Below are 27,522 nucleotides of genomic sequence, written 5' to 3'. Positions count from 1 at the left end.
CGCGCCTGCGCGCCGCTGGGAGAGCGTGTGGTGGCGGGCCCGGGGGCGGGTCTGGGCTGCACTCCTCTGCCCCTGGATACCTGTCACCCAGCGGGGCACCAGAGCCCCGGAGGGGGCGATCGGCGCGTGCGAAGCTGCCTGGGGAGCTCTGCGTGAGGGGTGCAGGGGTGTCCCCTCGAATACCAGTGAGAAACCAGTAGTCATCAAGGACGGGACTGGAAAATAGCGGGTTCTCTTTCACATGAACAGCTTACTCGGTATCCCACACCCATTCCCAAGTCCGCTTTACTCCTTTCTTGTACGAATTACAGCAGATGCTCTTTGGCAGAATGAGGCATTGTGGATTTATGTGAGGAGATTGAGCTAAAAACGAGAGGAAAGCAGCTCTGCGCCTGCTTCTTGGTGATACCTTCTGTATATTTTTGATACAAATGGAAGCAGAAGCCTTTTGCTTGAGTTTAGCCTTACCATGGTTGGAGTTTGGTTTAGGTGTGTTAAGTTTGAGAATCACGTATGTTGTTAGTAAGGAGCATAGACTCAAATGCTGGCCATTTACCCTGAAGGCACCAACGATGTGTGTAGTCAAAGCCTGAGCAGGAAAGTAATCACAGAAAAAGCTTCTGAATACCAGGAAAACTAACAAAAGTATATTTGTGAGGGTGAATGCAATAAATGAAAGTTTTTTCAGGCCTTTAATTTGTATTTATTTTCTTCTTTTTTTACTTTTTCTCTCCACCCAGGGAGTTGTTTTAAGGAGCATGGAGGAGTGAGCTCCCTGCAGTTTCTTGAGTTTCTCATCTATCTGATTTTGACATGATCAAATGTTTGGTGGAAGATGTGCGAGCCAGGCTGCGTTCTGGAGTGACTATCAACTCACTGGGGCAGTGTGTTGAGGAGCTTGTCCTCAATAGCATTGACGCCAAAGCAACATGTGTAGCTATCAGGGTGGATTTGGAAGCTTTTAAGATCCAGGTGGTGGACAACGGCTCCGGGATGGGGAGAGAGGACTTAAATGCAATGGGAAAGCGGTACTTCACCAGCAAGTGCAACTCAGTGGGAGACTTGGAGAACCTGATGTTCTACGGCTTTAGAGGGGAGGCTGTGGCAAGCATAGCCAACATGGCCAGCGTAGTGGAAGTTTCATCTAAGACCAGCAGGACAGCAAAAACTTTTGTGAAACTATTTCACAATGGGCAAGCACTGGAAGTCTGCGAAGCTGAATTGAGCAGACCAAGTGGTGGAACTACAGTGACTGTGTGTAATCTGTTCCATCAGTTACCGGTGAGGAGAAAGTGTATGGGTCCTCTGTTGGAATTTGAGAGAGTGAGACAGAAAGTAGAGGCTATTTCGCTGATGCATCCCTCTGTTTCACTTTCTTTAAGGAACGACGCTTCTTGTTCTATGGTGCTTCAGCTCCCTAAGACGAGAGATGTATACTCTCGGTTTTGTCAAATTTATGGACTGGGCAGATCGCAGAAGTTACGAGAAATAAATCATAAGTCTGGGGGATTTGAGCTAAGTGGTTATATCAGTATTGAAGGACATTACAACAAGAATATGCAGTTCTTGTATGTGAATAAAAGGCTTGTTTTAAAGACAAGACTACATAAACTAATTGATTTTTTATTAAGAAAAGAAAGTGTCATTTGCAAGGCAAAAAGTGGCCCTGCAAGCAGACAGCCTACTTCAAGTCCTGGTCGCCATCGTTGTGGCCCAGAGTTGTACGGGATCTTTATTCTCAATGTGACCTGTGCGTACAGTGACTATGATGTGTGTCTGGAACCTGCAAAAACTCTAATCGAGTTCCAGAACTGGGATGTTCTTCTAACTTGCATAGAGGAAGGAGTGAAGATATTTTTGAAACGGGAACATTTATTTATTGAACCGTGTAGTGAGGACATCAGAGAATTTAATGAAGATAATGACTTTTGTTTGTATAACGCTCCAGTTCTGAAGCCCTCACTCTCTGACGAGAAGAGCATCCAAGACAGTTTTAAGAAAGCGTGTGATGAAATTGTGGATTCCTATGACATGTGTAACTTCCAATCAAAAGATGTCAAAAGGAAATCCGTGACTGGAAAAAAGTCTTTGAATCTTATGGAGTCAAATAAAAATCTACAGGAAACTGAAATCACCCCAAATCAGAAGGTTGCTGAATCTGAACCGTCTGATCCATGTAGAAACAACAAAGCGGAGATTCCACTGCCCAGCAAAGATGACACAGCTTCTGATTTCATTATATCAAATATCTCAGAGCAGGAGCCAAAAGACACCAACAGTTCCCAAAAAGCATCTGATACTCATCTGAAACCTTCAGAAAATCTTCGTTCCTTTTTTAGGGGAGGGGCCAGATCAGAAACAAGAAAAATAGACAGTCGTGGTGACCTGCAGCATTGTGCAGAGAATTACATAAAAGATGTGGGAAGCCAGCAAGGCAAAGTAGCGCAGAAAAGCAGTACGGTCCATATCTTAAATAACGATGTTATTCAATTGCCGTCTGAGAGAGAAGACCCTACTGAAACAGCAATGGGACCGGAAACTGTCTGTGGAAGTTCATTGATGAGACTGTGTAATGCAAGAAGAGGAGACGGGGCAACAGCTGAAGTGATAGATGATGCTGGAGGAGGGGCTGCTAGTTCAATGCCATTAAAATTGTGCTCTACAGGCCTCATAACACGTGTTATGCAAAATGAGCCCCCACATGAATGTGAACAAACAGAAACAAGTCTTGCATTAAACGTGCAATGTAGACCTGGCCCTGTCAGTGCCAAGGGTACTTTTGGCCACAAAGTGCATTTTCCGATTCACTCTTTAAATGCTAAGGATATTTCCAGTAATACAAATAAAGAATATACACCTCCTTACACCAGAGAAGTATGCATGGCTGATGGTAATGAGTGGTTAGAGAACAAAACTTTGTCAAATCAGGTGAGCGAGGGGATAGCTATGCCTACTGCCACCAGTAAAAGCCATTACGAGACATCGAATGTTACAGAATTGCCGCTGGCAACTTCTTCAGGTATTCCTCACAATAAAGTTATAAAAAGCACTAGAAGACAAATAGCTGTGCCGAGATCTCAGCCCTCTAAGAAGCTGAGCTTGTCCACACAACTGGGTTCATTAGAAAAGTTCAGGAGATATTATGGGAGAGTCAAGTGTACGCTACCAACACCGTTGTCAGAGCAGAGTGAATTTGGTCTCCCAGTTTTTAATTCACAAGCTAATTGTGACTTTTCAGAGAATGAGAATGACAACCGTGGTAGTGTGAGCACTTGTGAAACTCCAGCTTTGGAAGATACAGATTCTAATAATAGTAGCCAAGTCTTTGGTTCTTTGGAAGAGACTTTATTCTCCGGTGGAGAAACGTCACAGGACAAACGAGCCCTTTGTCAGAGTCCTTTGACATTGTCTGATTACTCTCAGGTTAGTAAAAAAAATACAAGTTGTAAAAGATCTCCAGGATCATTATCATCCAAACTGTCCAGGATGAAAAGTGACCACAAAGAAGTAGAACAATTTGGTGAGCAATTCCAAACAGATTTGAGTAGAAAAGAGGACTACTGTTTTGATCTTGAATCTTCAAATAATGATTTTTTGTACAGTGCTTGTCAAACATATAAATCCTCAGTGGAAGAAATGAGGGAATGTAATTACAGCATTTCTAAGGGGGATGCACGCTCGCAATCAGACGGTACGAGAGCAGAGTCCATGAAAAGTACTGTCAGCCTATCACCATTCAGCAGCATAGAAGGGGAGTATACAGTCTCTTCAAGCAGTGTTTTATCATTACCTGCTAAAAAGGATTGTACTAACATCATCTGTAAAGGTAAAAGCACGTTAAATGAATCCTCAGAACAAAATTTGAAAGATACTGAGGTTCCCCATATGACCTTCCCAAATAACTTGGAATTCTCTGCAGACAACACAAGCGCAGGCTGTCCCAGGAGTCACTTGTGTTGTTCCGACTGGCTGCAAGATTTTGATGTTTCGTCGGGAAAGACAATATACATCAATAAAGCAACTGGACTGAGCACCTACAGCACTCCTCCTACTGAAGGCTTTCAGGCTGCCTGCATTCAAGATATAACAACAATGGCTGTGAATGTTGTCTCAGAGAATGGTAAGAGGGGTGGTGGTTGTTGTACAAAAAGGAAGAGGAAAACTGTTTGTGTTCTGCTAGGCGCATAAAGTATCTTGCTGACAGCACCTGACAATTTATACTGAAATATCCACTGCCTTACTTGTAATAGCTGTATGAAAACCAGCAAAGTGTTGGAGACGATGGAGACAGTAACACATTAATATTCAAGATATTAAAACATAGTTTTTGATAAGACAGTAAAAAGAAATGTCAACACCTTGTCAATTAACAGGCAGCTGCCTGCGCATCGTGACATTTACTGTGATCACAGTTATCTATAATTGTTGTCATATATAAAGTGAGGGACACACTTTAAAGTAAGTGTACTAGAAAAATTTTGTGGTTTTTTTGTCCTAACTGCATACAAAATTTAAAACAACCCTTGAAAAATGAACAAAAATCTGACTTTTTCATTGAAAATGTGTAGTCTCCTTTCCGCAGATTTTGGAAGGCTGTTCCTTCATATTTAGCTTTGTAGGAGATGTTGTAGAGCATTGTTGGTAGTTTGATGATGGAGCTTTTCCAGGCGGGACAGGACACTACATTGTATTGGTTTTTCAGTGCTGTGGTGTTCATGAATCTTCATTGATCTGTCTGTCAGGTTTGGCTTTCTGTGTCCTGATCTGGCTTGGCAGAATAGCGTCTTTGATAATTTTCCCTTCCATGGATATATCTTTGTTCAAAGTTGTTCCTTGATCTGTCTATAGGCAGATTTTATGAGCGAAGGTGCAGCCATTTGTCATGTAGACCTTATTTTCTACTGTATAATTTGTTTTGAAAAAGTAGTTTGGAGTTCTTTATAGGTAGTTCTCTTGTGAAATATTTGTCTAATCAATCATGATGGCCTCTGGTTTGTTCCATTTTTGTCTGTTACTTCCTTCTTTATCATCAGTCATAGAAACACTGGTACAATAGGTGTTTCGGTTGTTAAGCTATTCCCTTTTAAGTATAATAATTGATGCCAATAATTCTTAATATCTATTGTGTTCCACTGAAGTAAATTTGTTACAAGGAGAAGAACATCTCTGTTTTTATTAGGTAAAATTACTTGCAAGCACAAATGTACACTCCTTGACTAACAATTTCTGTGGTTTACCAATTTCAGTTGCCCACAGTGCTGTTTAGTAGCCAGCCAAAGCACTGAGATGTGGAGCTTGACCTTCTATCCAAAATATTTGGATAGTGCATGCATGTTTATGAAGAGAATACCTCACATACCCTTATGCTTTCAGATTATGTATAGTCTGTAGTCTTTGAAGACGAATATAGTGTTGCATCTTTTTACCTCCAATGGCATTGTTCTTTCTTAGCCTTATCATTGGTGTTACTCTCCATCGTATCAATGGTGCCACTCTTTCTTAACTCTGTCGATGGTGCTATTCTTTGGTGAGATGCCTACTGCAGCTTTTTTGCTTTTCTTAGGTTGAAGGTCGGACCTCCCAAACCTTCACAAGGTGTTTGGACTCTGGCTAGACCCTATAGATCTTAGATTTTCAAAGTTCAACAAACGTGCTTTCACACGTTTTTCAAGCAAAGGTTATTCATTCTTTTTAGTCATAGGAATAAACATAACCGTGTCTTAACACAGCATTCATGTCTCTTGATGTTGAGCACTGTTTTGGACTGCTGTTAAGACCCAGGAGTGGAATAATTTCTTCACTTGCTACGTATGCTTTCATTTTGCTTTTTAGAGTAGTGTTAGTAACCCCATGGTGTTGACTTAGAATTTCATAACCCCGTGATTTATTAAGAACAGCATCTCATACACAAATTCAGGGAAATTACACCGGTTGGTAGCAGGTGGAAGGAGGTAAGAATAATCCATATCCTCTTTTCCATGACAGCAGTGGCCATCTGCTGTTTTTTCCAGTCACATGCCATGTGCACAACAGAAATGCTAGATTTTGTAGGTTAGACTCTGGCATCTTTGCACTGATTAAACTGATTGCTGCAGGAAAATTTATCAAGCTTCATTTCACCATCACCTTTTTGAATAATCTAATTTGTAGTAGGTTCAACTTGGTCTTTGTTGTTATGCCAGCTATGTTTGCATTTTTTGTTACTTTTATGACATTATTGACTGATATGTCATTACACCAGTATATTTTAGTGATCTAATGGAGGCAGCTGAAAATGAGTACTCAAGTATGGTAATTGTATGTGGTTTGCATGTATAAAGTAGATACATTATTACCCTCAGCACCTTTTCTGATGTTACTTGTCAGAAAAGTCTTATTAATAATATCTCTGCCAGCTCTGAATTCTCACTGGCCTTTGGGGAAGAAAATCCTAGCTTTATGAAAAATGTATGTCCTGAACAAGGATTTTCTGTGGGGCAAGAAGCAGGGAAATGAATCTTTGTTTATGATTCTATGTATAAAATACTGGACTTCTGTTCACATAGATGATGGATGCTTCTGTGAACTTGAGGGATAATATCTTTCAATGATAATAGCTACAAAAGTTCTGTCAAAGTCTGAATTAGGTAGCATTCTTCAACTTGCCACAGTTTACCAGGAACCACGTCAGGCCATCTTGTCCTCTATTCTGGGTTTTGTGACAATGGGATGCTGAGTTACTCTCCCATGCTGGGCTGCCAGTTTGGAGTCTTGAAAGGATTCTCAGTCCCCAGAGTAGGACCATCATTGGTCCTTACTGGAATGGAGCCAACAGTCAGGAGTCTACGGACTGGCCTAGGATCTCATAGAGCCTTTTCATATTGAGCTTATCAGCACGCAGCTGGTTTTCTTTGGCGTTATCACTCTGCCACTTTTCCTGAATGCACACCCTTAATTTCTTAGTAGAAAGGAACTTTATTAATTCATTATTATTTCACAAAGAATAGAAGTCTGAATTGTACCAAAGGAAGGGTGAAATGTTTACCACTGTGCTGGAAATCTGAGCCACTTTTCTTAATAATCTTGATAACAGTGCTGGTTTGCAATATCATTAAATCATTTCTGGGTGGGTAGGAACATGTTGTTAGGCTTACTCTGATATCTCATATGGTCTCACTGACTTGTAGTTTTCAGTTTTACAAGTTCCTGATAACTGTATTAAGTATTGATAGGAGTGGTGATAGACTGACAGTTTTGCCACACCTTAACAGAGGGAAGTCAAAAGTGTTGATATCTGACAGACTTTACTATATGCCTCCTCTTTCCTTTGGGGATAACACTTCTGATTGCACTAATTCTGGAAGTAATTCTTATGTGATTAAAACAGCAGCCAATTTTTAAGAAGGACAGTCTTGCAGACGCCATGGAAATATTTTAAAATAATACATTTCCTGATGCAAGTGTATCTGATAATTCTCAGCTTTTTACGTATGTGCTGTTATTTCTCAATGTTAGATTGCAAAATCTGTGGGATACTCTTAATTTGTACAGGGCTAAGCACATGCTCATTTATGAGAATATAATAATTGTATAGCTTTTTGTAATTTTGCATGCTGTTGAATCTGCAGCAGTAAATTTATATTGTGTTTAGGGATTCGGTTCAGGTGCCATCCCTTTAGAAGTGAGATTGTGCTACCCTTCCTTCCTAGACCTCGAAAAGAGAAGACTCTAGCAAGCCAGGATCTGAGAGGTAGGGCCAGCTTTCCAGGACAGAGTGTTCTGTGGTAAAAAAAATCAAAGAATTCTCCCAGATGTCCCAACAGGAACCCAGAATTACTCAAGGTCTGTTAACAATGGGACTGTGTGAGTCATCTCAAATCTAGAACTGGAAAAAAAAATCTTTTAGGGTTGAAGGCAGGTTAGGGGATACTTATTTACAGGATGAAATACCCAGTTCTTTGTTGAATTATGTCAGTGGTTTAAAGAATAATTACCTACTCCCTTCTTTGTACTTGTTCCAGCCTTGGAATGTGAAAAATAGCTTCAATCCTCACAATTTTTTTTGCGGTGGAAAGGATGAAATCATCTTTTTGGTATGTGGCTTTGTCCAGAGGGAGTGGGTAGTTAAACAGGTCTTTCTTTCCCCCCCATGCCCCCCCGCCCAATTTCCAGGGCCTGTTGAATTGTGCCGCAGCACTTTTAGGAGCCAGAAAGCTGCACAGTGTCTTTCCTAGTTAAAGCAGACAATAGAGAAGCCCAGTCTCACATTCCGTTATTTATTTCTACATTCTCCCCTTTTTATGATGGAAAAAATAAAATAATACTTGTGTGAGGTGGAGGTACCCAATGCACCTTCTATTGATGGATGGTGGTAGTCCCTGTATTATCTATGTGTTCTTTCCTAGATGCTGAAGGGGAGTCTCTCCAGTCGTTGCTTTTAGAATGGGATAATCCTGTTTTTGTTCCCTACCCAGAGGTAAGTATTATCTCGCATCTCATGCTAAAATAGGAGCCAGTTTAGCCTTCTGTTATTTTCTGACATGGGGACCAAAATTGCAAATATTGTAACGTTGCATATAAGTTATTCAGCAATATATTAGACTATAGACCTAGCAGATGCGTGTTTTCATGGCCTGTTTATATGTAAGTCATTCTTGTGGATTTATTCAAAGTCAGAGAAGCAGGTATCAGGCTTATCTTTTGCCTTACATCATTTCAAAAGCAAAACATTATTGTAAGCTGTCTTTCCCTCTACAGAGATAAACATCTTAAAATTAAAAGTTAAAGGATGGCAAAATTGTAATACAGTGTCTGTCCTCTTTGTGGACAGAGTTAAAATAACCCAGCTTTCTTCTCTGGGATGCAATGGGTCTTAAAAATGTATTTTACTATACTTGTTTTTATAGCCTGGCAGGATTGTAGCATGTGAGAGGGAAACAATGTTGGAGCTTTTAGAAAAACTTCCTTTGTTGTCATGAGGTAGCATTATCTTTAATCATCATGTTGTGTGTGTGTAAACATACGTATGTTACCATTTCCACCTGCGAACAATAGAGAGGGAGTAGCAAACCACCTGCTGGTGAGTTTCTGAAAAGGAACAGTTCTGTTCAGTTGTTGTGATGTGTACTCTGACTCATTTCAGGGTAATACATCTTTTGTAATGCAATCCATTGAGAGCTCACGTAGGCTGATAATTAACTTCGGGTTTTCTGGTAGGTACTTGAAATCAGCTGAATGCATTGAAATTAGCAGGTAATATCCAGATGGGAAAGTGTATCAGGATGGAAGCAAAGGGATTGCCAGATGGTATCTTTAGCTAGTGCTTTTCTTGTGTAGAAAGCTTGGTTTGTCAAAATACGGAGTTATTTCCAATTTTTCTTAAAGCTGGTTTGTTGGGGGTATTTTGTGTGGGTTTGGGTTTTTTGCCATATCCTTTATAGCCTGCTTGATCTGTAATTCTATTTTTACAGATTGCTGTTGATGTGACCAGCAGTCAGGCTGATAATCTGGCTGTGAAAATTCACAATATCTTGTATCCTTATCGTTTCACCAAAGACATGGTTCATTCAATGCAGGTACAATATGATCTACTACTAGTTTTCACCCCCAAATTCGCACTCAGCCGATGGGATTTGCTGATGTTTCTGCCTGATGGGAAAGAGGTATCCAGGAAAATAGTTCATATCCCTAATCTGATTCCCAGATTTCACAGAAAGACTTGAAATTTCACTTTAAGATTTATGTCTCCTCGGAAAAGTGATTCTTAAAAATGGCATCATAGCATCAAGTTTAACTGTTTTAGTGCTTCTTTATCAATGTGAAAATTAGGGCTATGAATGAATTCAGCATAAACAGAATTCTTGGTTGCTGGGTGATACCGGCAGACACGTATGTCATGCCAGATCTTAGTATCATCTCACAGTTAATCAGCTATCTGCAAGTGACTCTAAAATTCCTTGACTGTATGGTTAAATGAAATCAAGAGGCAGCCCTGTTACTGCTGCTTAGAAACACCATTAACTAAATGATATTTCAGTGGGTAGTTTTTTATATTTATTGTAGGCATTTGCTTAGTTCATATTCCTCTGAAATCTGTGTTCCGTATCTTCCATTTTTATTGACCTTAGAAATGTTATTCTTCAGCAAAGCAGTTTCAAAAGCAAATCCCAGATTTCACGGAAAGACTTGAAATTTCACTTTAAGATTTATGTCTGCTCGGAAAAGTGATTCTTAAAAATGGCATCATAGCATCAAGTTTAACTGTTTTAGTGCTTCTTTATCAAATGTTTTGAATGTTAGCTTAAAAGCTAATGTAAATGTATGGCTTCAGCTTACATTCTTTGCTGGTTTGTGTGGATAGAGATGCCAAAGTGGATTCTCTCCCTCTCTTGCATCCCAGTGACAAAAGGCTTACAGGCCCAGTTAGCGTTATTCTCATGCAATCAGGTTGCTGACTTCAAGATTACAGGTTCTGACTGTGTGGGGCATGGTAATGTTGATCTCCAGGGTGGACAAGGATCCAAACGATTCCCTTACTTATGTTGTGTGTGCAAGAATAACAGGAGTAAATAAAGTTATTACAGTAAATAAATTATGTTTCAAAAAGACAGGAGAGGAAAGCTGGAAAATGGAAGGTACCATTTTTCAGTTCACTCCTCATAATAAGAACTGTTCTTTTAAACTTACTGAGTGGTTCTGTGATTAACTTTACCTGCGTAATGTTTTCCTTTGTATGCTTTTAAGAAGGTAAAGCTAGAAGAAATTACCACTTCCCATCTCTGAAGAAGCTAAATACTGCCTTCAGTACCCTATAGCAACTTGGAGAATCTCTGTAGAAAAGACCAAAAGCACAAAAGGTTGCATCATGCCACAGGAAAAGAATAAAAAGAATCATTAATGTCTTGCATCCCTGCAAAGAAATAGGATCATCTATTCATTTTTACCTAGGAGGTGAACAATGCACATGTTGTGAGACAGAATTCAGAGTGAGGTCTATCTGTGACTTGGGGAGAAATTCCTCCCTAATACCACATCTGTTAATTTAAATCTAACAACAAGATACTGAAAGCATTGTGCATCCCTGCTTGGTATTCCCTGTAGCTCTGGTTGATTTCTGATGCTTGAGGGGAAGGTGGAATCAAGTCACAGAGGCAAATTCCACATCAGAAAATGAAAAAAAAAAAGCTTCCTGGCTCCTACAGATGATCAGCACAAGTCGTTAAACACGGGGCAGGTTAAAAAAGGTTGTTTACATTCTCTTTTGGTGATATCAGCAAATCAAATACTCAGAGTTGCTGTGCACAGCTTTGATTCCCAACTGAAGGAGGCTTCTACACAAGCATTTAATCCATTCTGTAAATTTTCAGCTTGACCTTAGGACAATTAGAGCTCTTGCCCTTATGACTCTCTCTGAAAAAATTGATCCAGAATTATTTTCTTGGATATTTTGAAACTTTCCCTTAGATCCAGACTAAACTGTTTCATGACCAATTTATGGTCATTTGACCACCTGCCAGTATTGTCTTTTAGCTTAAATAATTGCTTCCTTTTCCATATTCAGCCCCCCCACTGTATTTATAAAAAATAACTGTATACCTTCTCAGTCTCAGTTTTGCTAGGCCAAATTTTTTAAGCCTTTGGGATTAGAAAAGATGTGGTTTCCACTCCCCTAATCATCCTACTAGCTATTTGTTGCGCTTGGTCCATTTTGATTGTCTTCTTCTTTTGTTTACCTTCATTTTAAAAATAATTTTACCACTGGGTAATGATTTTTCTGAGTATCTTGCAGGTTCTTCAGCAAGTGGACAATAAATTTATCGCTTGTTTAATCAATACTAGGAATGAAATGGATAAAAGTGCAGGTAAGAGTCATTATTAACATGAAGTTGAGGTGGCTGTCAAGTGCAGTTAGACTGCAGAGGGAACACTGTCCTATTGTATTCTTTTCTTGCCTTGGGATGATATTGTGAGTAGAGGAAAATGTTAGTCTTCACTTGAAATTTCCTGGATCTTCCTTATCTTTATTTTGGACCTTGTTGAATGTTCCTACTGCCTTCACATTAGTGTTATAAAAATAGATTGTACTCAAATTACTAACATCTTTCAGACTCTGTTCACAGTGTCTGGACATATTCATTGTTGAAGCTTGCTGAAGCTGTACAGAAAAGGCATTCAAAACCAGTAGCTTTCGTAACATTTTAAAAGACTGTTAAACAGAACAGTTTGTGGGTGACCTCAGCTCTCATTCTGAAGTTAGATAAAGATGTCAATAGACAAGAGTTTCTGACTCAATCTAATTACCTTAATTTAAATGCCAATTTGGATCACTAAATTTCTGTTCTGCCAACACAGCCTCCTCCTCACTTTATTTCTGTAAAACTGGCTGATAATTACCTTCTAAATGTGGCCTCTAGAGAGTGGTCATTCTTCCTAACCTGTGCCATTGTCTGGTACAAAGTTGTCTATTTCTCATCTCTTGTGGTACATTTTTAGATGGAAACCTCTTGATTTTGGTGGACCAACATGCAGCTCATGAACGGATCCGCTTGGAGCAGCTTATTGCAGGTGAGGATTTAGATGGTCTTAGGAAGAAAGTTAATCAGAGTAGAGAGAAGTACAACCGAGCTGTCTGAAAGGGAAAGCTTGCTAACTAACTTACCGTAAGGATAAGTCTGGGATGTATGGAACCAACATGATACTCATTTGTCATCTTTATCCTGATCTCTAGGAGAGTGCAGACAGTCAGTATCTGTAGCAGTCATAGTATTGGCAGCTGAAAATTGTTACAGCATTTCCAAAAATAGAAGATATACTCCCTACCCACAGAACTATCAAACTAAAATAGTCCTGACATAATGAAAGAGCAGGAAGACTGATAGGAAAAACAATGAAGAGGAAATAGAATAACATCAATAAGATTATGTGGTTATGCTGTGAAGAATAAGAATGGGATGCAGAGTAAAAAGCGGTTTATTTGGTTCCTTTTTAGCTGAATACTGTGCTTAAAGCCTAAAATTTCCACAATCTGAAGCTGTTTGCAAAGGGATAATGGTCTTCTCTGTAAGCTCATTAGCCATTGGTTTCAGTGTTAAAAAGCACAATAGCCATCCATCAAGTACTTAAAAATCATTGACCTTCTCTTTCATCAATAAATACTGCGCAGTTCCTGCAGAGAGGGTTCCAGGAACTCTGCTCCTTTTGGTCAGGTACTGAAAAAAGTTAAACACTGAAGGGAGAAATGCTTAATGAATAGTATTTTAATGCCGTTTATATCAGACTTTTCTGTGGAAAAATTGCTCTCTGTGAGTTGGACTAAATATATCAGTAGGTTTTTTTGCTATTTGGGGTGGCTCTTTTTTGGAACTGGTGGGAAAAAACAAAGTGGCATTAACCAACCCTTCCCCAGAGACTAGATGTCTGGTTTGTGACATTCCCAGTCCTCCACAAGTTTCAGGAGGAGGCATTCTGTGGTCACTTTTTAATCCAAACAGAGGATTACATGCCAAACCATAGGGTCATTAAGGGTAATAATATTGCGTAAATACTCTAAGAGAGGATACTTCTAAACGATTCATTCACAGATTCCTATGAGAAGGAAGCTGCAGCGTGTGGCAAGAAGAAATTACTGTCCTCCTCCATCTCTCCCCCTTTGGAGATTGAAGTTACAGAAGAGCAAAGAAGATTTCTACGGTTAGTAATGGCCAATAGCTCTAAACTTTTGGGGACGGCTCTGTTGACCAGGAAGAATCTCTATATATTGCTAGGTTACCATGAAGCTCAGGAAAGAAGCTGTTGATTTTTTCCTGAGCTGAGACCAATCGGCTGTATCTGTTCTGAGGAAAATAGGTGTGCTTCTCAGGCACATCGTTACAGCATCTCAAGACAAAACCCTGTGGTGTGCCATCTCTGTGCCTCTGCAATGTGCTCTGGTTTCCCTGGGAAAGTAAACCTTCATGTGTGGGCCAGCAGAGTGCCAAAGCAGTCTCCAACAGATCCTACTGTCTGGGGCTCAAGACTTGGGAGCGCACACTAGAGTGCAGTGCCCATAGTGCCGATCTAGTCACTGATTTAACAGGCGCTGTTTGAGAAGAGCAGGATGGGGTATGGAAAGTTTGTACTGTGAATCCTTCAGAAATGCATTCCTTAATCCTAGGTGCCTGCCAAGAGTAACTAATGAACACTGTTTCCCAAGTGTTTCAGAATGGTGGCCTAGCTACCATTAGGACGTTTAACTTTTGTACTGCAAGAGTTTAGATACAGATTTGTTGTTGGACTATTGCAGTCCCATTGGCCACTAATCAAACTTTTTTCCCCAAAATCCTTGTCTGTCACCTGCCACATGCATTTGTGGTTTTTTTTTCCCCTGCATTGTTCTTCATTTTCAGGTGATATTCTATCTTAACATTCACAGGACTACCTCATTATTCTCAAACTGCTGTTTTTTGTGATGCCTGTGGCAAACTCGACAGCTTTTAAATCACTCCTTGTTAAGATTGTTGCCCATTATAGGGATACTTTACACCACTTGTTTGGTGTAAAGTCCTTTTTGGGTGTATTCCAATCATAAAAGTATCTGTTTGGTAACTCTTTTGTGTGACAATGGCCAATACCAGAAATTCCAAGGAAAGTGTAAAGCACTGTTATGTTCCAGCTGCCTTAGAGAAAAATGTGAGAACATAACCATTCTGTTCATAGTTCAGTAATATTTGGATGCCTTTGTTGTTCCCACCTCTTAATGATGTTCTTGCTAACCACAATATTTTATAATGCCTCTTGTTCAACTTTGAATTGTTTTTGCACTCATCTTTGAATGTCTTCCATTTCTGATATATCTACTTTTGAGACGGGATGGCCAAAATTGAATACAATATACCAAGTGAGGGTATCCCATTGATTTGTACAGTAGCTTTGCAGTTGTGCCCATATTTTCTGTGTACTATATCCACACCTGATACTTTGTCTGCTCTTTTGGCTACTGCTGCTTGCATGAACTGCTTGTTTATTGAATGTTTATTATTATTCCTGATAATTTGCATTTATTTGTCTTTAGGAGCAGTGAATTCAGTTTTTCTGTCCATTTTTCATTATACCCTTTTCATTCATCCTACTGATTTCATTCATCATGTTTCTACTTGTTTTAAGTTCTGATTGAGTTCAACGTCATCTTTAGTCTCAGCTAACCTAAATAGTTTTGTGTTTGCTAGAAATTTGCCTGCTTGACAGTGCCCCTTCTTTTCCACATCATTAATAAAGAATTATGAAGATACAGATCAGGACTCAGGTCATGTTTGGACACTGACCAACTGTTGCCAGCATACCTTTTTTCTGTAGTCTCTAAATCATGACAAATGTTACTTCTCTATCCATGACAACTTTTTGCATTTGCATTTCCAGCCACTTTTAAGAGATGGCGTCAAAGGCTTTTTGAAAGACCAAATAAATTCTGTGAGATACTTCTCTTCATCAGCTATATCACAAACATACTACAAAAATCAGTAAGATAAAGTAAATCAGAGAGGCATGGTTTTCTTTTAAGGACACTGGTTAAATTATTCAGCACAGTGGGATGCCAGTTGTGATTTTCAGTTATCACTTAAGATAATTGAGTCAAGAAGCTTACTGATGCTGGCTTACTGGTGCTTTTATTGTGTTGCTCTTTAATTTATCAGTATTTATTGGCAGTTCAGCTCTTTACAATCACTCTCTGAGACTATCCTTACTAAAAAGTTACAAATTAAAATTACTATGTAAAAATCTAAATTTTGTTGTTATTGTTGCTGGCAGAGTATGACTGTATTCTGTGGTAAAGTCTGATGTAATGAAATAAATTAGCTTCCCTAAAAGACCTTTCTCTTCAGCTATGCTTGCTATTTAATAGTTCAGCTGGACCTCTGGTTCACCTGCAGCTTTGATTCTGTTATTTGTCTACTAAGCATTGTAGTAATGTATTGTTCTGTTGACTCTTGTGAACTTCCTTTTTTTTTTCCCTTAAAAAAAAAAAAAAGGCTTGATTGACTTCAATAGCTGCTTGGATTCTGTCATTTCACCACAATGGGCTTTTTCGGTCTTTCTCTGCTCTTGCTGAAGGCTATACATGTCTTCTTTCTTTGGGTAGAATTTCACAAGTCATCTCCATATGGAGGCTAATAATTGTATTATTCTTGTGACTGATTTTAATAAGTTCAGATTAGCTTCTTTTTTGCTCAAAGAACCTCTTTTCTAAAATTGACCTTCACCACCTTTGTTTCAAGTGAATATTCCCTGAGTTAATAAAATAAACTATATATTGTTACAGTTGTTTTCATTTTGAAGATAAGTTCTCATCTGACTGTGAAGTCCCATTTTTGTGTGTATTTTTCCATCCACAGGGTGACATATGTCAGATTAACTACAGGTTGTTCTTTCCTGGGTTCTTTGCTTAATGGGACATAAAGGTCATTAAACCAGCATAAATTTCTTACAATATTTTTTTCCATCATAAGTATTTGCTATTATGTGTCAATTGAAATCACAGCTTTTTCAGTTAGACTTAAAGGAGTCTTTATGCTGCGTAATTTCAATATTTCGAGTGTTTTGTGTTGAACCAGACACCTTGTACATCTTTAGAAAAGATAGATTTATAAATTTAGACATAAAGCTTCTGTCTACGTAATACAGGAACTCTTAGATCTTGTGGTTGTGGAACGTGAAATATGTACAGTTGATTGGAGTGAAAAAACATGGCTGAATGTAAGCTGCAAGGGCAAAATTACTTGGAATCTCATGATGCATGGATTTTGAGATTGGAAACTGTTGCAGGAGGAAACATATATGGGGACTACAGAAATATTTACGTATGCTGTGGAGACATAGCTACTGTGGTTGATGTCTTATTTCTGGTATTTTTTTCCTCAGCTGCTGCTACAAAAATTTGGAGGACTTGGGTCTTGAATTATCATTTCCTGAGACCAATAGCTCCTTGATTCTAGTGAGGAAAGTGCCACTGTGTTTTATAGAAAGAGAAGCCAATGAATTACGACGGAAAAGACAACCTGTCACTAAAAGCATTGTGGAGGTCAGCTGTGGATATGGGTGAAATTGTGACACTGGGTCTTGTTCTGTGTTAATAGCCCAGGGTATTAGAGTATCTCTGTTATGAGGGAGACAATGAAGCCTCTTGGCAAATGTGGGTGCCATCCCTTTTAGTAGCTAAATAGTCCCAAAACGGAAATCCCTGAACTATAACAGAAATGATAGGAGAACTGTTTCAGACTTGGACTAGTGGGGAAGCTAAGAAAAATAGTATATAGTGCAGATGTTTCAACAGTTTACTGCTCATGTATGCTTGAATGAACAGTAAAATCATTAATATTGCTGATACAGAAATATTATTTGTTAGGATTTAAAGTTGTTTTCATGAAATCTCTACATGAGCAGTGCAGCTTTCTAAAAGCTGCTGTTCCAGATGTTCTGCAATTTGAGGAAGAAATTGCTGAACTGATTACTTGCAGTTTCCATTGTAAACAATTCTCCACAATCATAACTGCTTCAAGGACTCCTTAAAAATTGTTTCTGGAGTACCATATTCAGCCACTAGGCTGAGCCATCGTGAATCAGTCCAGTCTTGCTATACATCTCTTTTGATATGAAAAGAAGAAACAGAGAAGATTATTCATCTGCTTAAATTTTCTTTTCCAACCTTGCTATAATCGGGAAGAACTCAAAATGCACTCTCCTGGTGTGATTTGGGAGCCAAGAGCACTAAAAGTGGCGGAGGAGGGGATCAGGTCTGTGCCTCATGAGCACTCATTCTTAGCTGACGCCTCAAGACCTCATGAGCATTTTGGCACATCTATTCTGCAGTTCTTTTTATTTTAATTAGGACTGGTAGCACCTATTCATGATTCAGAAATCAGAAATGAAATCCACATGGACTATTATCCAAAGAAGAAAGGGCAGCTGTTCAAAGATAACACACATTCATTGCACTCTGAGGTATAAGAGTTCCATTATACCCATTCTACAGATAGGAAACTGATGCACAGAGAAACTAAGTAATTAGTCTAAAGTCTGATAAGATACCTGTGAGAGGTCAGGACTTGCACCTAGATCTTTCACACTGTGGTCAGTACTAGCAACAGCATCATTTTTCCTGGTTCTGGCAGTTACACAGTAAATTATACACGTATGTGGACAAAGCAGGGGATGGGCAATGAAAGGGAGAAATAGCAGCTAACGATACTACCTTTTTCTTTCCAGGAGCTTATGCAAGAACAAGTTGAGGTGAGTTTCTGTCTGCTTCTAAACTTGACTGCAATGTGAAGTTTACTGCATGAACCAAAGGGAGTAAGTGTGTTAAGCCTCAAATGAGAGAGGTGGACTAGATAATGCACTAGCTTTTCCTCATTTTCAGTTTCCTTTGTGTTACAGTTCTTCCTTTTTCTCATATTAAATGGAAAGTAAGATGATGTTCCCTTACTACTTTTAGCTAGTGCAGACCACAGGAGGAGGAGCACGAGGGACACTGCCTCTGACGTTTCTGAAGGTGTTAGCTTCCCAGGCCTGTCATGGTAGGGAAACTGTACTTGTCTTTCATTCGTTCTTTTTTTTTTTTTAAACCTTTCTGTCTACACAACGTCTTCCCTGGGGCAGTGGTTTCAGAATGTGTTTGCAGGAATTGCGGGATTACAGACTGTGTGTTTCATAGGGATGAGGAGATAATGGTCTTTTCATGGACAGCACTGTGAGGGACAAGCAGTACTGCTCTGATTTATTTATGTATGGGCCTAACATACTTTCCAACCCTCACATGAAACACAGATAGAATACAGTTCTGAGATGCACTCATCCGTGTGAGTTCTAAACCATTCAAATAACAGCTCTGTGAAGGAGCAAGGGGAGGTGCTGGAATCTGCTTGAAAGCAAGCAGGAAAGAAGACTTATCGACACTCTTCCCAAAGAACATTTTTTATTTCATGTAAGTATCAAAAGTGCTAGTTTAAGTGTGCCTGTGACCTTTCAAGTATTTTTGGAAGGAGCGCGGTAAGAATTTACATCTTCTAAGAGACTGTGGCTTTCCAGCACCTGGAAATGAGCAGACCTTACAGGTGTAGACTGCAGTAGCTCTAGCCTCTTGTGGCAGTTCCTGTGCCATATACAGTATTAACAAGATTATGCTGAAGGGGTAAACGTGAACCAAAAGCATCTATTTTCACGGAGTGTCACTGCATTCTACAAATGGCAGACAGTATGTAATTTTTTTTCGTCCCATGGCCGAAAGGCAGATTGCAGATGGTCTTGTGCATTTGTGAAGGCTAAAGATTGCAAACACCTCTGAAATGACTCCCTAATTTTCTGCTTGGATTTCCTCTGGATGCTATTAAGTGCTCACTTGTGAGAAAGGACTTAGTGGCAGGGCTAGCATTTGGTCTTGGAATTGATGCCTGTCAGTGGCAGGCACATAGAACTGATAAAGCCTATGGAACAGATACTAGCTGTCGTCTTAATACTTTTTGATTTGTGAACTGGTTGCATCTTCAGCCGTAACACACACACACACAAAAAAAAAGCAAAAAAAAAAAAAGCCCATTTGCCTCTTGCAACGTCATCTGAAAAGCCAAAACCAAATAATCTTACCATCCATCAGACTTGGGTTAGGTGAAAGTTCAGGCCATGGAAAGGTGATCCATATGCAGCAGGTGGGTTAACTGAGCTAAGCCCTAAGTCTGCCATACTGTAGCCTCCCAGCTAATCTTTGGGAGCTGCCTTGTTTTCTGTGAAAACCACAGCTGTGGAAGGAAGTCTGCTGGGTGGTTTGAATTCTCTTTGGCAGCGCGTGCAAGAATTTCTATCTTTTTTTCAGGAGCTATTAAGTTTAATGAGCGTTTGACTTTGGAGGAGAGCTGCAGGCTTATTGAAGCTTTGTCATCTTGCCAGCTGCCCTTCCAGTGTGCTCATGGAAGACCTTCCATGATGCCTCTTGCAGACATAGACCATCTACAGCAGGAAAAGCAGGTACTGTGTGGGACACAGATATGCCTCTGATAAGCCACGCTCTGGATTATCAGAGGCATGTCATGTATGCGTGTGTTAGAACTAGAATGGGCCAGTTTGAAACCATCACCACTGGCTGTATCTTACTTGAATTTTTACATAGCTGTTACCAATAAAATAAAACTTTAGAACATTAAACCTCTGTCCTGCAAACACTTTAGCAAGGATCTTGCCATATTTCATTTGAATGGTCACATTGATTTGAATGGCGTTCACTAGTCCTTAAAGTTAAGCATATATTTAAAGTGTTTGCAGTTTCTAAGTGTAAAACTTGGAAAACATGTAAATTCTGATATTCTAGTAGTGGCAAAGATGCTAATTAAACAAATGCCTACTTCCCCAAAGTTTAAGATGCTATAAAATGGGGAAAAAAAGCAAAGAAATAGCAACATTTAAATAAAAAAAATCATTACTCCTTCCCTTTTTTTATTACTGTGCTATATTAAGTTACGAAATTGGATTCTGTTGAAAGTCAGGTGGGACTTTGAATTTAGGTATTAAAAAAAACTTGGGAATGACTGTATTAGGGCAAAGAGTATGGAGGCATTGAAGCTCATTTACTTAGTTATGATTTAGTGCTTCTTAATTTTTCTCCCTCCAGCCTAAACCTAATTTGGCTAGACTGCGGAAGATGGCGCGAGCATGGCACCTATTTGGAAAAAAAGACCCTAATCAAAAAAAGACAAGACCGTAAGCTGCAACCACTAGAAGTGTTGGTATGATCCAGGTCCCCCTGTTGTTAGACAACAATACCCTGTGTGGAGCCAAGTTTCTGAGCCAGTGCGGTCACCGAAGTTCTGCTCCGAGTACTGATCTAAGAAGCAGAGACCAGCCAGAAGAACATGGCAGGAGGAGCCCACCCTCGTAGCCTGGAGAAGCACCTTCAACACTAAGGAATTACACTGTAGGCCTGGGGCTTATGTCAGTACTTGACTATCAATCAGAGGCAAGAAGTTGCAGCCACTTGCAGTTACTAAAGTGCTTTTTCTCTGCAAGCACAGCATGATTCTGCATAATAGAGAGGAGACTTTTAATTAATGTATTTTATAGTGCTTTGAAAATGGGGAGGTATTTATTAATAAAATTAACACTAAACTCTTTCCTTCGGCTCATGGCAGTGGTTGGAATGAGGACCGACCAGCTTCATAGTATACATAGGCCAACTTCGCATCAAAACATTCTTTTTATTTAACTAGGCAATGAATGACACACCCAGCTGTTTTCTCCAGCTCCCTGTAGTTTGCATTCTTGAGTGAGAGATTTCTAAATCCTACCATAGCCCCACGTTCTCAGGGTACAGAAACTTACCCCCACAGAAATAACTAAATAGCCCACAGCATTTTTTACAATAGGCAGACTTTTTACAGGTTCAAGTTCTATTTTGTGTCTCAGTCTACGGTAGAGGAGTAGAGTTTATTTCAGAATGGCAAAAGAAGGTGGTGTCTTCGTTTAACCACGGACATCCAACTTAAAACCAAATTGGAGAGATACTGACATCTGCTGAATCGAAAGCAAAACAAGGACTGGAAACTACTTTCATTTGATGCCTTAACTGTGGTGTAGTGTATTGCCATACATTGATAAAAGGGACTAAGGAAAAGTGATCTCGCTGGCCTGCAAGAGCCTGAGATTTCTAAGACATTCCATGCTGCCCCTCACAAAAATCAAGAACTTTCCGAATGAGACAAGATGTCCACCCAAGAATAATAATCGCAATCACTCAATTAGTACAGGAGAGGACAGACCCCCAGACTACAATAAGCAAAGCAAGAGCTTGAGCTCTGCCTTCTGACATGGAGGTGAAGAAGCTAGCTGACGGGACTTCTGAAGGTCTGCCTTTCATCAAGAATGGAATCTCCATTCCAGCACTGTACAAAAAGCTGGTTTGTATTTCAGCAACTCACCAAAAATTGTCAGAAAATTCTACCAAAAAAATCCATTCTGAAGACAATGGCCAATGGATTCCTATCACATTCATATCTGAAAGCACACCTTAAAGCCTGCTACTGCATCATAGGTGCAGGCAACTCACTACACTGGTAAAACTCCTGCTAGTTACAGAAACAAAATAACCGTATATTGAAAATATGCTTAACAGTGAGATCACTGTAAACAGCCTTTATTGCAACATACTTTGAAGTAACAGCTTAGCTGCCCCAGAGAGTTACACGTATGCCTTACTGTTTCAGAATCAAAGCCGGTTAGCAGCTCCACGTGGCTTCTAACACAGCACAGAGATCAATACCTGTACAAGAGCTCTGCCTTCTGTTGCTTTTGGGTAGGAAAGACATTGCTGAGCAAATTCCCCACAGCAACCTGTCTCTGCAACGTACACTTTAATTAGCTGTTGTATCTTTCTAAAGAGAAAGATAGGCAGAGTCTGGAGAGTGATGTGCTTCATGGCATTAGAGTTCATAGTCATCTGGATGGTAGAGCTCACTCATGAGGCGGTAGATGTAGGAAGGCGCGTTACCCCCAATGTTAGAAATGAAGAGAGTAATGAGCTCTGGAGGGACATAGTCAAACACTGGGCAGTGAACATTGATCTTTCCCAGGATCTCCCCTGTAAAGTGAATAGCAGCAATATTAGACAAAGCAACTCAAAGTACATTTAGCCTTCTGCACATCTTCCTGAGCCCCCAAAGAAACTGGCTATGCACATGCCACCCTGAAGTCAGTACTGGACATCCTGAATACTTTCCAACTTCCTCACTGATGTCATTGAATTACAGGTATAGAGCAATCTTGGATGAACAGCAACTGTACCAACTCTTTTGGTAGTTTTTACTGATAAAAGCCCCAGATCCCCTCTGATACAGATTTATTAATGGCCAGAAACCCTGCCAGTATGTAATCAAAATACAAGAATCCTGATGCTGCCAAAGTTATTATTTAAAGAAAAGCTCAAAAGGCCAAAACCAAAAACCTGTGCCAAACCTGATATCTTCATTTCAAGTGTCTTTGTCGCATAGAAATGGGGCTTTGAAAGAGACTTTGCTATCTGAAAATGGGCTTGGGAGCTGACGCCTTTCTAAAGATCATGCTTGTGTGGGAAGTCCGTTGCAGAGATACTGGGTTTCAACAAGTGGATCACATAACGAAGATTCAAAAAATTAACATGAGTTGTAGGAAGGAAAGGAAGTTGCCCTCGGTGTTGGGCATCTGTTCTGTCCCACAGGAAACTGCCACCTGCCTGGCACCGTTATCACAATCCTATAATAAAACACTATTTCAGAACAGAAGCAAAAATGCAAAGACAGTGTTCAAAGGAAATCCTTTTTCTGTATTTTCTGTAATAGAAAGCTACATATAAAATAGTAAATAGTTCCCAACACTTATTTCTGCTTAAGACAATAGGAAAGGATTTTCTGTCTTGGGTTACAGGACAGTCTTATGTTTAAATTTTATGTGAGCTATTAAAAGAAAATTTAAAATTATAGCCTGAACCAGCTTGACCAGCCCGTATAAAGAAGAACCAGTACCTTCTGTGAATGGCAGCACTTCCTGTGGTGACACGAACTTGTGGAATGAATCTTCTTCGTTAGGGAACTGAATAAGAAAGAGTACAGGAAGGTCAGAAAAAAAAGAGACTGCCTCATTATCCTAGTGAAAACAGATCCTGGGTGCTGCAAGGAACTAAAGCAGAGGAAGACAACTTGCCAGGTAATACTACATCTGTTTACAATAACTACACAGTGCCCGTGCCTAGAATCTCTAACATCTACAGGTGAAAGGTTTTTCCTCAGAGCTTTTAGAGCTGGCTGCCCTGCAAAGCCTAGGGAACTGGAGCAGAGAAGTGACTTCCTCAGTCTGCAACTTCATCTCACAATACTGAGTAAGTACTGAGTGTAAGAGATAGTTTAGAGCATCTCTGTCTACCTCCTCTATCAGTACACAGGGTCTTTCAACACTAAAGATACAAATTGAAATCTGTTGATGAAGAAAAATAAGTATGGTGATGTCAGTCTCCATAGGATAGGCATACATAAGGATGTAGGCAGTGGTCTACATCCTTATACCCAACGCATCGCTTACTCAGCATATGTGGCAGAGGAGGGTGCTTCACGGAGATCCTGAGGTGTGCCAGATTTGGGTGAGGATCTCCTATCTGAAGTAACAGCGCTAGATGGGGGAGATGGCTGATTTACCAGCCTCACCTTGGGACAGATGGTGCTGTCCACCCTGATCTTCCACAAGCATAAAAACACCCCCATCTCTGTGGAGAGCAGGTGCAGTTCCGAAGACCTGCTGTACTTACCTGCGGTGAAAGCTTGAACATGGGGGCACACACAATGAGCGGAGTGGAATGGTGTTTAGCTGCTAGTGCCAGAGTGTGAGTCCCACTCACAGCAATCAGGGCGCCGTTGGCCAGGATTGTCTTTGTACCAATGATGACCTTAAAAGGCAAATCAGCATTAGATAGCATGTTCCACAGCAAACTGGGGAAGGGACGCTTCCCGGCTCAGACCCTGCCGGATGAGCTGGAGGAGGAGTTTGTCAGAACAGCCAGCCAGCCAAAGGCTGGAGTTACAGGGCAGCTGGATGCCTGATCTGTTTCATCTGGCACTAGCTCTGCACCGAGACGTTCCTCTAACGAGAGCATGACTCCAGCATGGTGAGGCCAGCACAGAGAACTTCAGAGGACAAATGTATGGTCTACTGCAGGGAACACCGAGCAGAAACTGGGCTGTGTTCCCTGTTGTTCTACAAGCCTGCAAAGTAAGCTTTATGCAAGTAACTTGACTGCTGGCTGCAACAATTCCCTTGCTGTAAAATGGGAATAATGTAAAGCAGCTTAAAATATATAGATAAGAAGCGGTGCGGCTGGATTTTACTACGTTACAAGTACTTTTTTTTTTTTTTTTTTTAGTTTGGGCTGCCAAGTCTTCCTCTCTATAGAACTACAGAACAGGTCTGTTTGAAAAGACACACCTTGGTGATTCCCTTCACCACCCATCTTGTGTTCCAGGCAAGGGGAGTTTCTCCCCTTTGGAAATGCTGCTTTTTGTTCCATCTTCTCTAAAAACTGAGGTTAATCCTTTGAGGCTCTCCTGGCTTGGTTTCTTGTAACTGTTCTGCCTGTTAGCCACTAAAGCAGAAAAACCTATCACCATACAGTTAGTCATCATACTGACTTGGGGTTCCACACTGAATCTCCGCTCCAGCTGTAAAGAGGAACTATTACAATTTTGAGTCTTCAGTGAAGAAACGCATCCAACACTGCTGGGACCTGCAGCTGGTTTGGGAGGCCTAAGCACCCAACCTGCCGTGAAATCCCTCCTCCAGCAGAGCCTTCCTTACCTTGTTGACTCGAGACATGACAGCAAAAATAGCTGCATCACTCATGACAGTAGTTTCAATGTTCTCTTTAGATAGTCGGACAGCCATTTCATGACCCTAAAAAGAGGGAGAATCCAATTGGTCCCCTGGGACATAGCTCCTGCAGTGCAGCTGTAGAGCTATTAGCACTCAATTCTTGTCTGAACTGCAAAAATACCAAGCGATGGAGCACAAATACAGCCCTCCGACTGAAGGACACAAGGTAGGATTAACAAGCTGTCTTCAACCTCAACTGCAGAGGAACTTCCGTAACGTTCAGCTTGCCTCCAGAGACAAGAGTTCAGTAAGAACGTGCGGAACAACGTGGCACCTGGAGAAGACAGCCAGCCTGGGCCTCACCTGGCAGAACGGCGCACACTCCGCCACGATGACCTGGAACTTCCGCTTGCGGGCAGCTTCCTTCAGGAAGGCCTCAACGGTGCGTGAGTAGCCAATGGTCATGATCACCTCGTTGGAGTGGATGTGCTCCAGCGCCTGCATAGCAATGTTATCAGTGGTGCCCTCTGTAACAGAAGGAAGCCGTGGGTGGAAAAGCAGCCAGGAAAAGCAACACTTGTGCTGCTAGGGCTGTCCTCCAACAAGATCATTTTTTACTGAAGTGATGCTATGAGCACTGGTAGAGCAGGAGCCGCTTTTCTCCCTGTTCTTTTTACCAGTGGAGAGGGACCTAGAATGCCCCGTGCTCCCTAGCTACTCATAAAAATAGCTGTATTGAAAACTCCATCATGAGGGGAGTGGATTGTGTCAGCACTACTCCAGGTAACCACCATACCCACACAACAACTAATGACAGAAATTCAACGGTTCAATAGCGCTAGAACCACATGGAAAGGAGAGGCAGGGCAGCCTGGGCCTCAGAAGGAGAGTCGGGTGCCTCATATGTCACAAGATTGCAGAAAAAGAAAAATGTATTGCAGCGCTTTGTGCACGAGGGTCAGGTTACAAGTGCATAGGGATTAAGTCCAACCTTGGCATATTTTTCATACTCTTCTTCAGAGGACTGAACTCAAGGCTTCCCAGAAGACCAAGAGCACAGGCCAATAGCCCCCCATACTGTCCCCTCCACAATGCTCCACCCATCTCCCTGTAAGCCAAAAAGGACTTAAACTAAGTCCTGGGCACAGCAGGACTTCAGTCCCTTAGTTCCTTCAGATTAAGCCTCCCAGATCCTTGCTGTTTTCTTTCCACCTAAGAGGAGGGGGAAGCATCAGTCCCATCCCATAAGAAGCTCCACTCATGGGGCAGTTCAGACCCATCCGTACCTAGCTCTATTAGCAGCTCGTTAATAGCTTCAATAACGTTAGCTCTGAGGGTAGGATAAAGTGTGCTGAAATCCTCGCTCAGTCCTCCGGAAGTCAGGAGTTTGTGCAGGGATTCTTGCTGGTCGCTCTCCTCGCTGCACCCGTGAAGCCTGCGGAGAGAAGCGGCCCTTCAGCCTCGGGAGAGAGCACAGGGGCACGGCCAGGCTGAGCACCGTCCCACAGCGCAGCACACCTGGATGGGGACAGAGAGGAAGGAAAACTGCGCACAGGAGGCAGGCTGCGCTGAAGAGTTTCCCTAGTTGTCTCTGGCAGAAAGACACCCAAAGCTCTGCCAGGAAACGCTTTCCTAAGTCGTGTGCAAACGCTGCAGCCCGCAGATGAGGAGCAGGCTCGAGGCATCCCAGTGGGATGGACCCTCCCAGGAATGCAAGGAGAGAACAGCTGGAGGTCAGGGCACAGACTGTTCTCACACACCCACCACACATATGCCAAGCGGAGTTTCGCTAGAGGAAATGTCATCAGCTACGCTGACAACGACAGGTTTCCTTTGATGTTAAACTCGCCGAATCCCTCTGTAGGAGAGGTGGGAAAAGGGGGGTGATGGAAACTAAAGGGGTTTCATAGACGCAGCAGAACACACCGCGTGGGAGGGCCGTTCTGGGCTCCTAGGAGGGGTACAGGCAGGAAGAGAGGGGCGCTTCACCTGCCATACTCTTCCCGAATGACCTTCAGCACTCGCCGCACCATGTTGCCCACGGTCGTCTCAGACGGCTGGGCTGCCGTCATCCTCTGGCCCTCTGTCCGGATCAGATCCATCAGCTCCCCTGAAAGAGGGGAGGGCCTCGGTTATCGCTGCCCAGGGGGAACCCACGCAAGCATCAGACCAAGGCATCCGCCCCACAGCAGCCCA

At 41.2% G+C, this 27,522-nt stretch overlaps 2 protein-coding genes across 4 annotated transcripts; one reads left to right on the top strand and one right to left on the bottom strand.

Annotated features, from left to right (window-relative positions):
- The first annotated feature begins 764 nt into the window (after nt 1-764).
- Nucleotides 765-21,108, top strand: MLH3 (mutL homolog 3). 2 transcript variants are annotated; one of them, XM_009319394.1, is made up of 12 exons: nt 765-4,120; nt 7,631-7,729; nt 8,385-8,455; nt 9,450-9,554; nt 11,768-11,840; nt 12,472-12,543; nt 13,560-13,668; nt 16,873-17,032; nt 18,217-18,240; nt 18,446-18,527; nt 19,820-19,971; nt 20,612-21,108. In XM_009319394.1, exons 1-12 carry the CDS (start codon nt 814-816, stop codon nt 20,702-20,704), a joined length of 4,347 nt encoding a protein of 1,448 aa, XP_009317669.1. In that variant the 5' UTR covers nt 765-813; the 3' UTR covers nt 20,705-21,108. The 2 variants fall into 2 exon arrangements, with proteins under 2 accessions (XP_009317669.1, XP_009317668.1); XM_009319393.1 differs by lacking the exon at nt 7,631-7,729.
- A 68-nt stretch (nt 21,109-21,176) lies between these two features.
- Nucleotides 21,177-27,433, bottom strand: EIF2B2 (eukaryotic translation initiation factor 2B, subunit 2 beta, 39kDa). Of its 2 annotated transcripts, XR_663401.1 has the most exons (8): nt 27,316-27,433; nt 26,613-26,761; nt 25,690-25,853; nt 25,312-25,407; nt 24,269-24,406; nt 23,493-23,559; nt 22,948-23,223; nt 22,485-22,573 (listed from the first exon to the last, which is right to left on the bottom strand). XR_663401.1 is itself a non-coding variant. In XM_009319392.1 (7 exons), exons 1-7 carry the CDS (start codon nt 27,426-27,428, stop codon nt 22,416-22,418), a joined length of 885 nt encoding a protein of 294 aa, XP_009317667.1. In that variant the 5' UTR covers nt 27,429-27,433; the 3' UTR covers nt 21,177-22,415. The 2 variants fall into 2 exon arrangements, 1 of the variants encoding a protein (XP_009317667.1); XM_009319392.1 differs by lacking the exon at nt 22,948-23,223 and having other exon boundaries at nt 21,177-22,573.
- Between the last annotated feature and the right edge of the window lie 89 nt (nt 27,434-27,522).

This window comes from Pygoscelis adeliae, unplaced genomic scaffold (assembly GCF_000699105.1).
Source record: "Pygoscelis adeliae isolate BGI_AS28 unplaced genomic scaffold, ASM69910v1 Scaffold71, whole genome shotgun sequence".
Taxonomy (NCBI): domain Eukaryota; kingdom Metazoa; phylum Chordata; class Aves; order Sphenisciformes; family Spheniscidae; genus Pygoscelis; species Pygoscelis adeliae.
Note: the sequence above shows the minus strand (reverse complement) of the source record. Positions and strands in the feature narration are given on the sequence as shown.

Excerpts from the sequence above, each read along its gene's own strand:
- MLH3 (XM_009319394.1), top strand. The coding sequence starts at position 814 with ATGATCAAATGTTTGGTGGAAGATGTGCGAGCCAGGCTGCGTTCTGGA. Across the intron at positions 18,241-18,445 it reads TTATGCAAGAACAAGTTGAG|CTAGTGCAGACCACAGGAGG; the intron begins GTGAGTTTCTGT and ends TACTACTTTTAG. Across the intron at positions 18,528-19,819 it reads AGCTTCCCAGGCCTGTCATG|GAGCTATTAAGTTTAATGAG; the intron begins GTAGGGAAACTG and ends TCTTTTTTTCAG.
- EIF2B2 (XM_009319392.1), bottom strand. The coding sequence starts at position 27,428 with ATGGATCTGATCCGGACAGAGGGCCAGAGGATGACGGCAGCCCAGCCG. Across the intron at positions 25,408-25,689 it reads AGTGTGCGCCGTTCTGCCAG|GGTCATGAAATGGCTGTCCG; the intron begins GTGAGGCCCAGG and ends CCCTCTTTTTAG. Across the intron at positions 24,407-25,311 it reads TCATGTCTCGAGTCAACAAG|GTCATCATTGGTACAAAGAC; the intron begins GTAAGGAAGGCT and ends TTGCCTTTTAAG.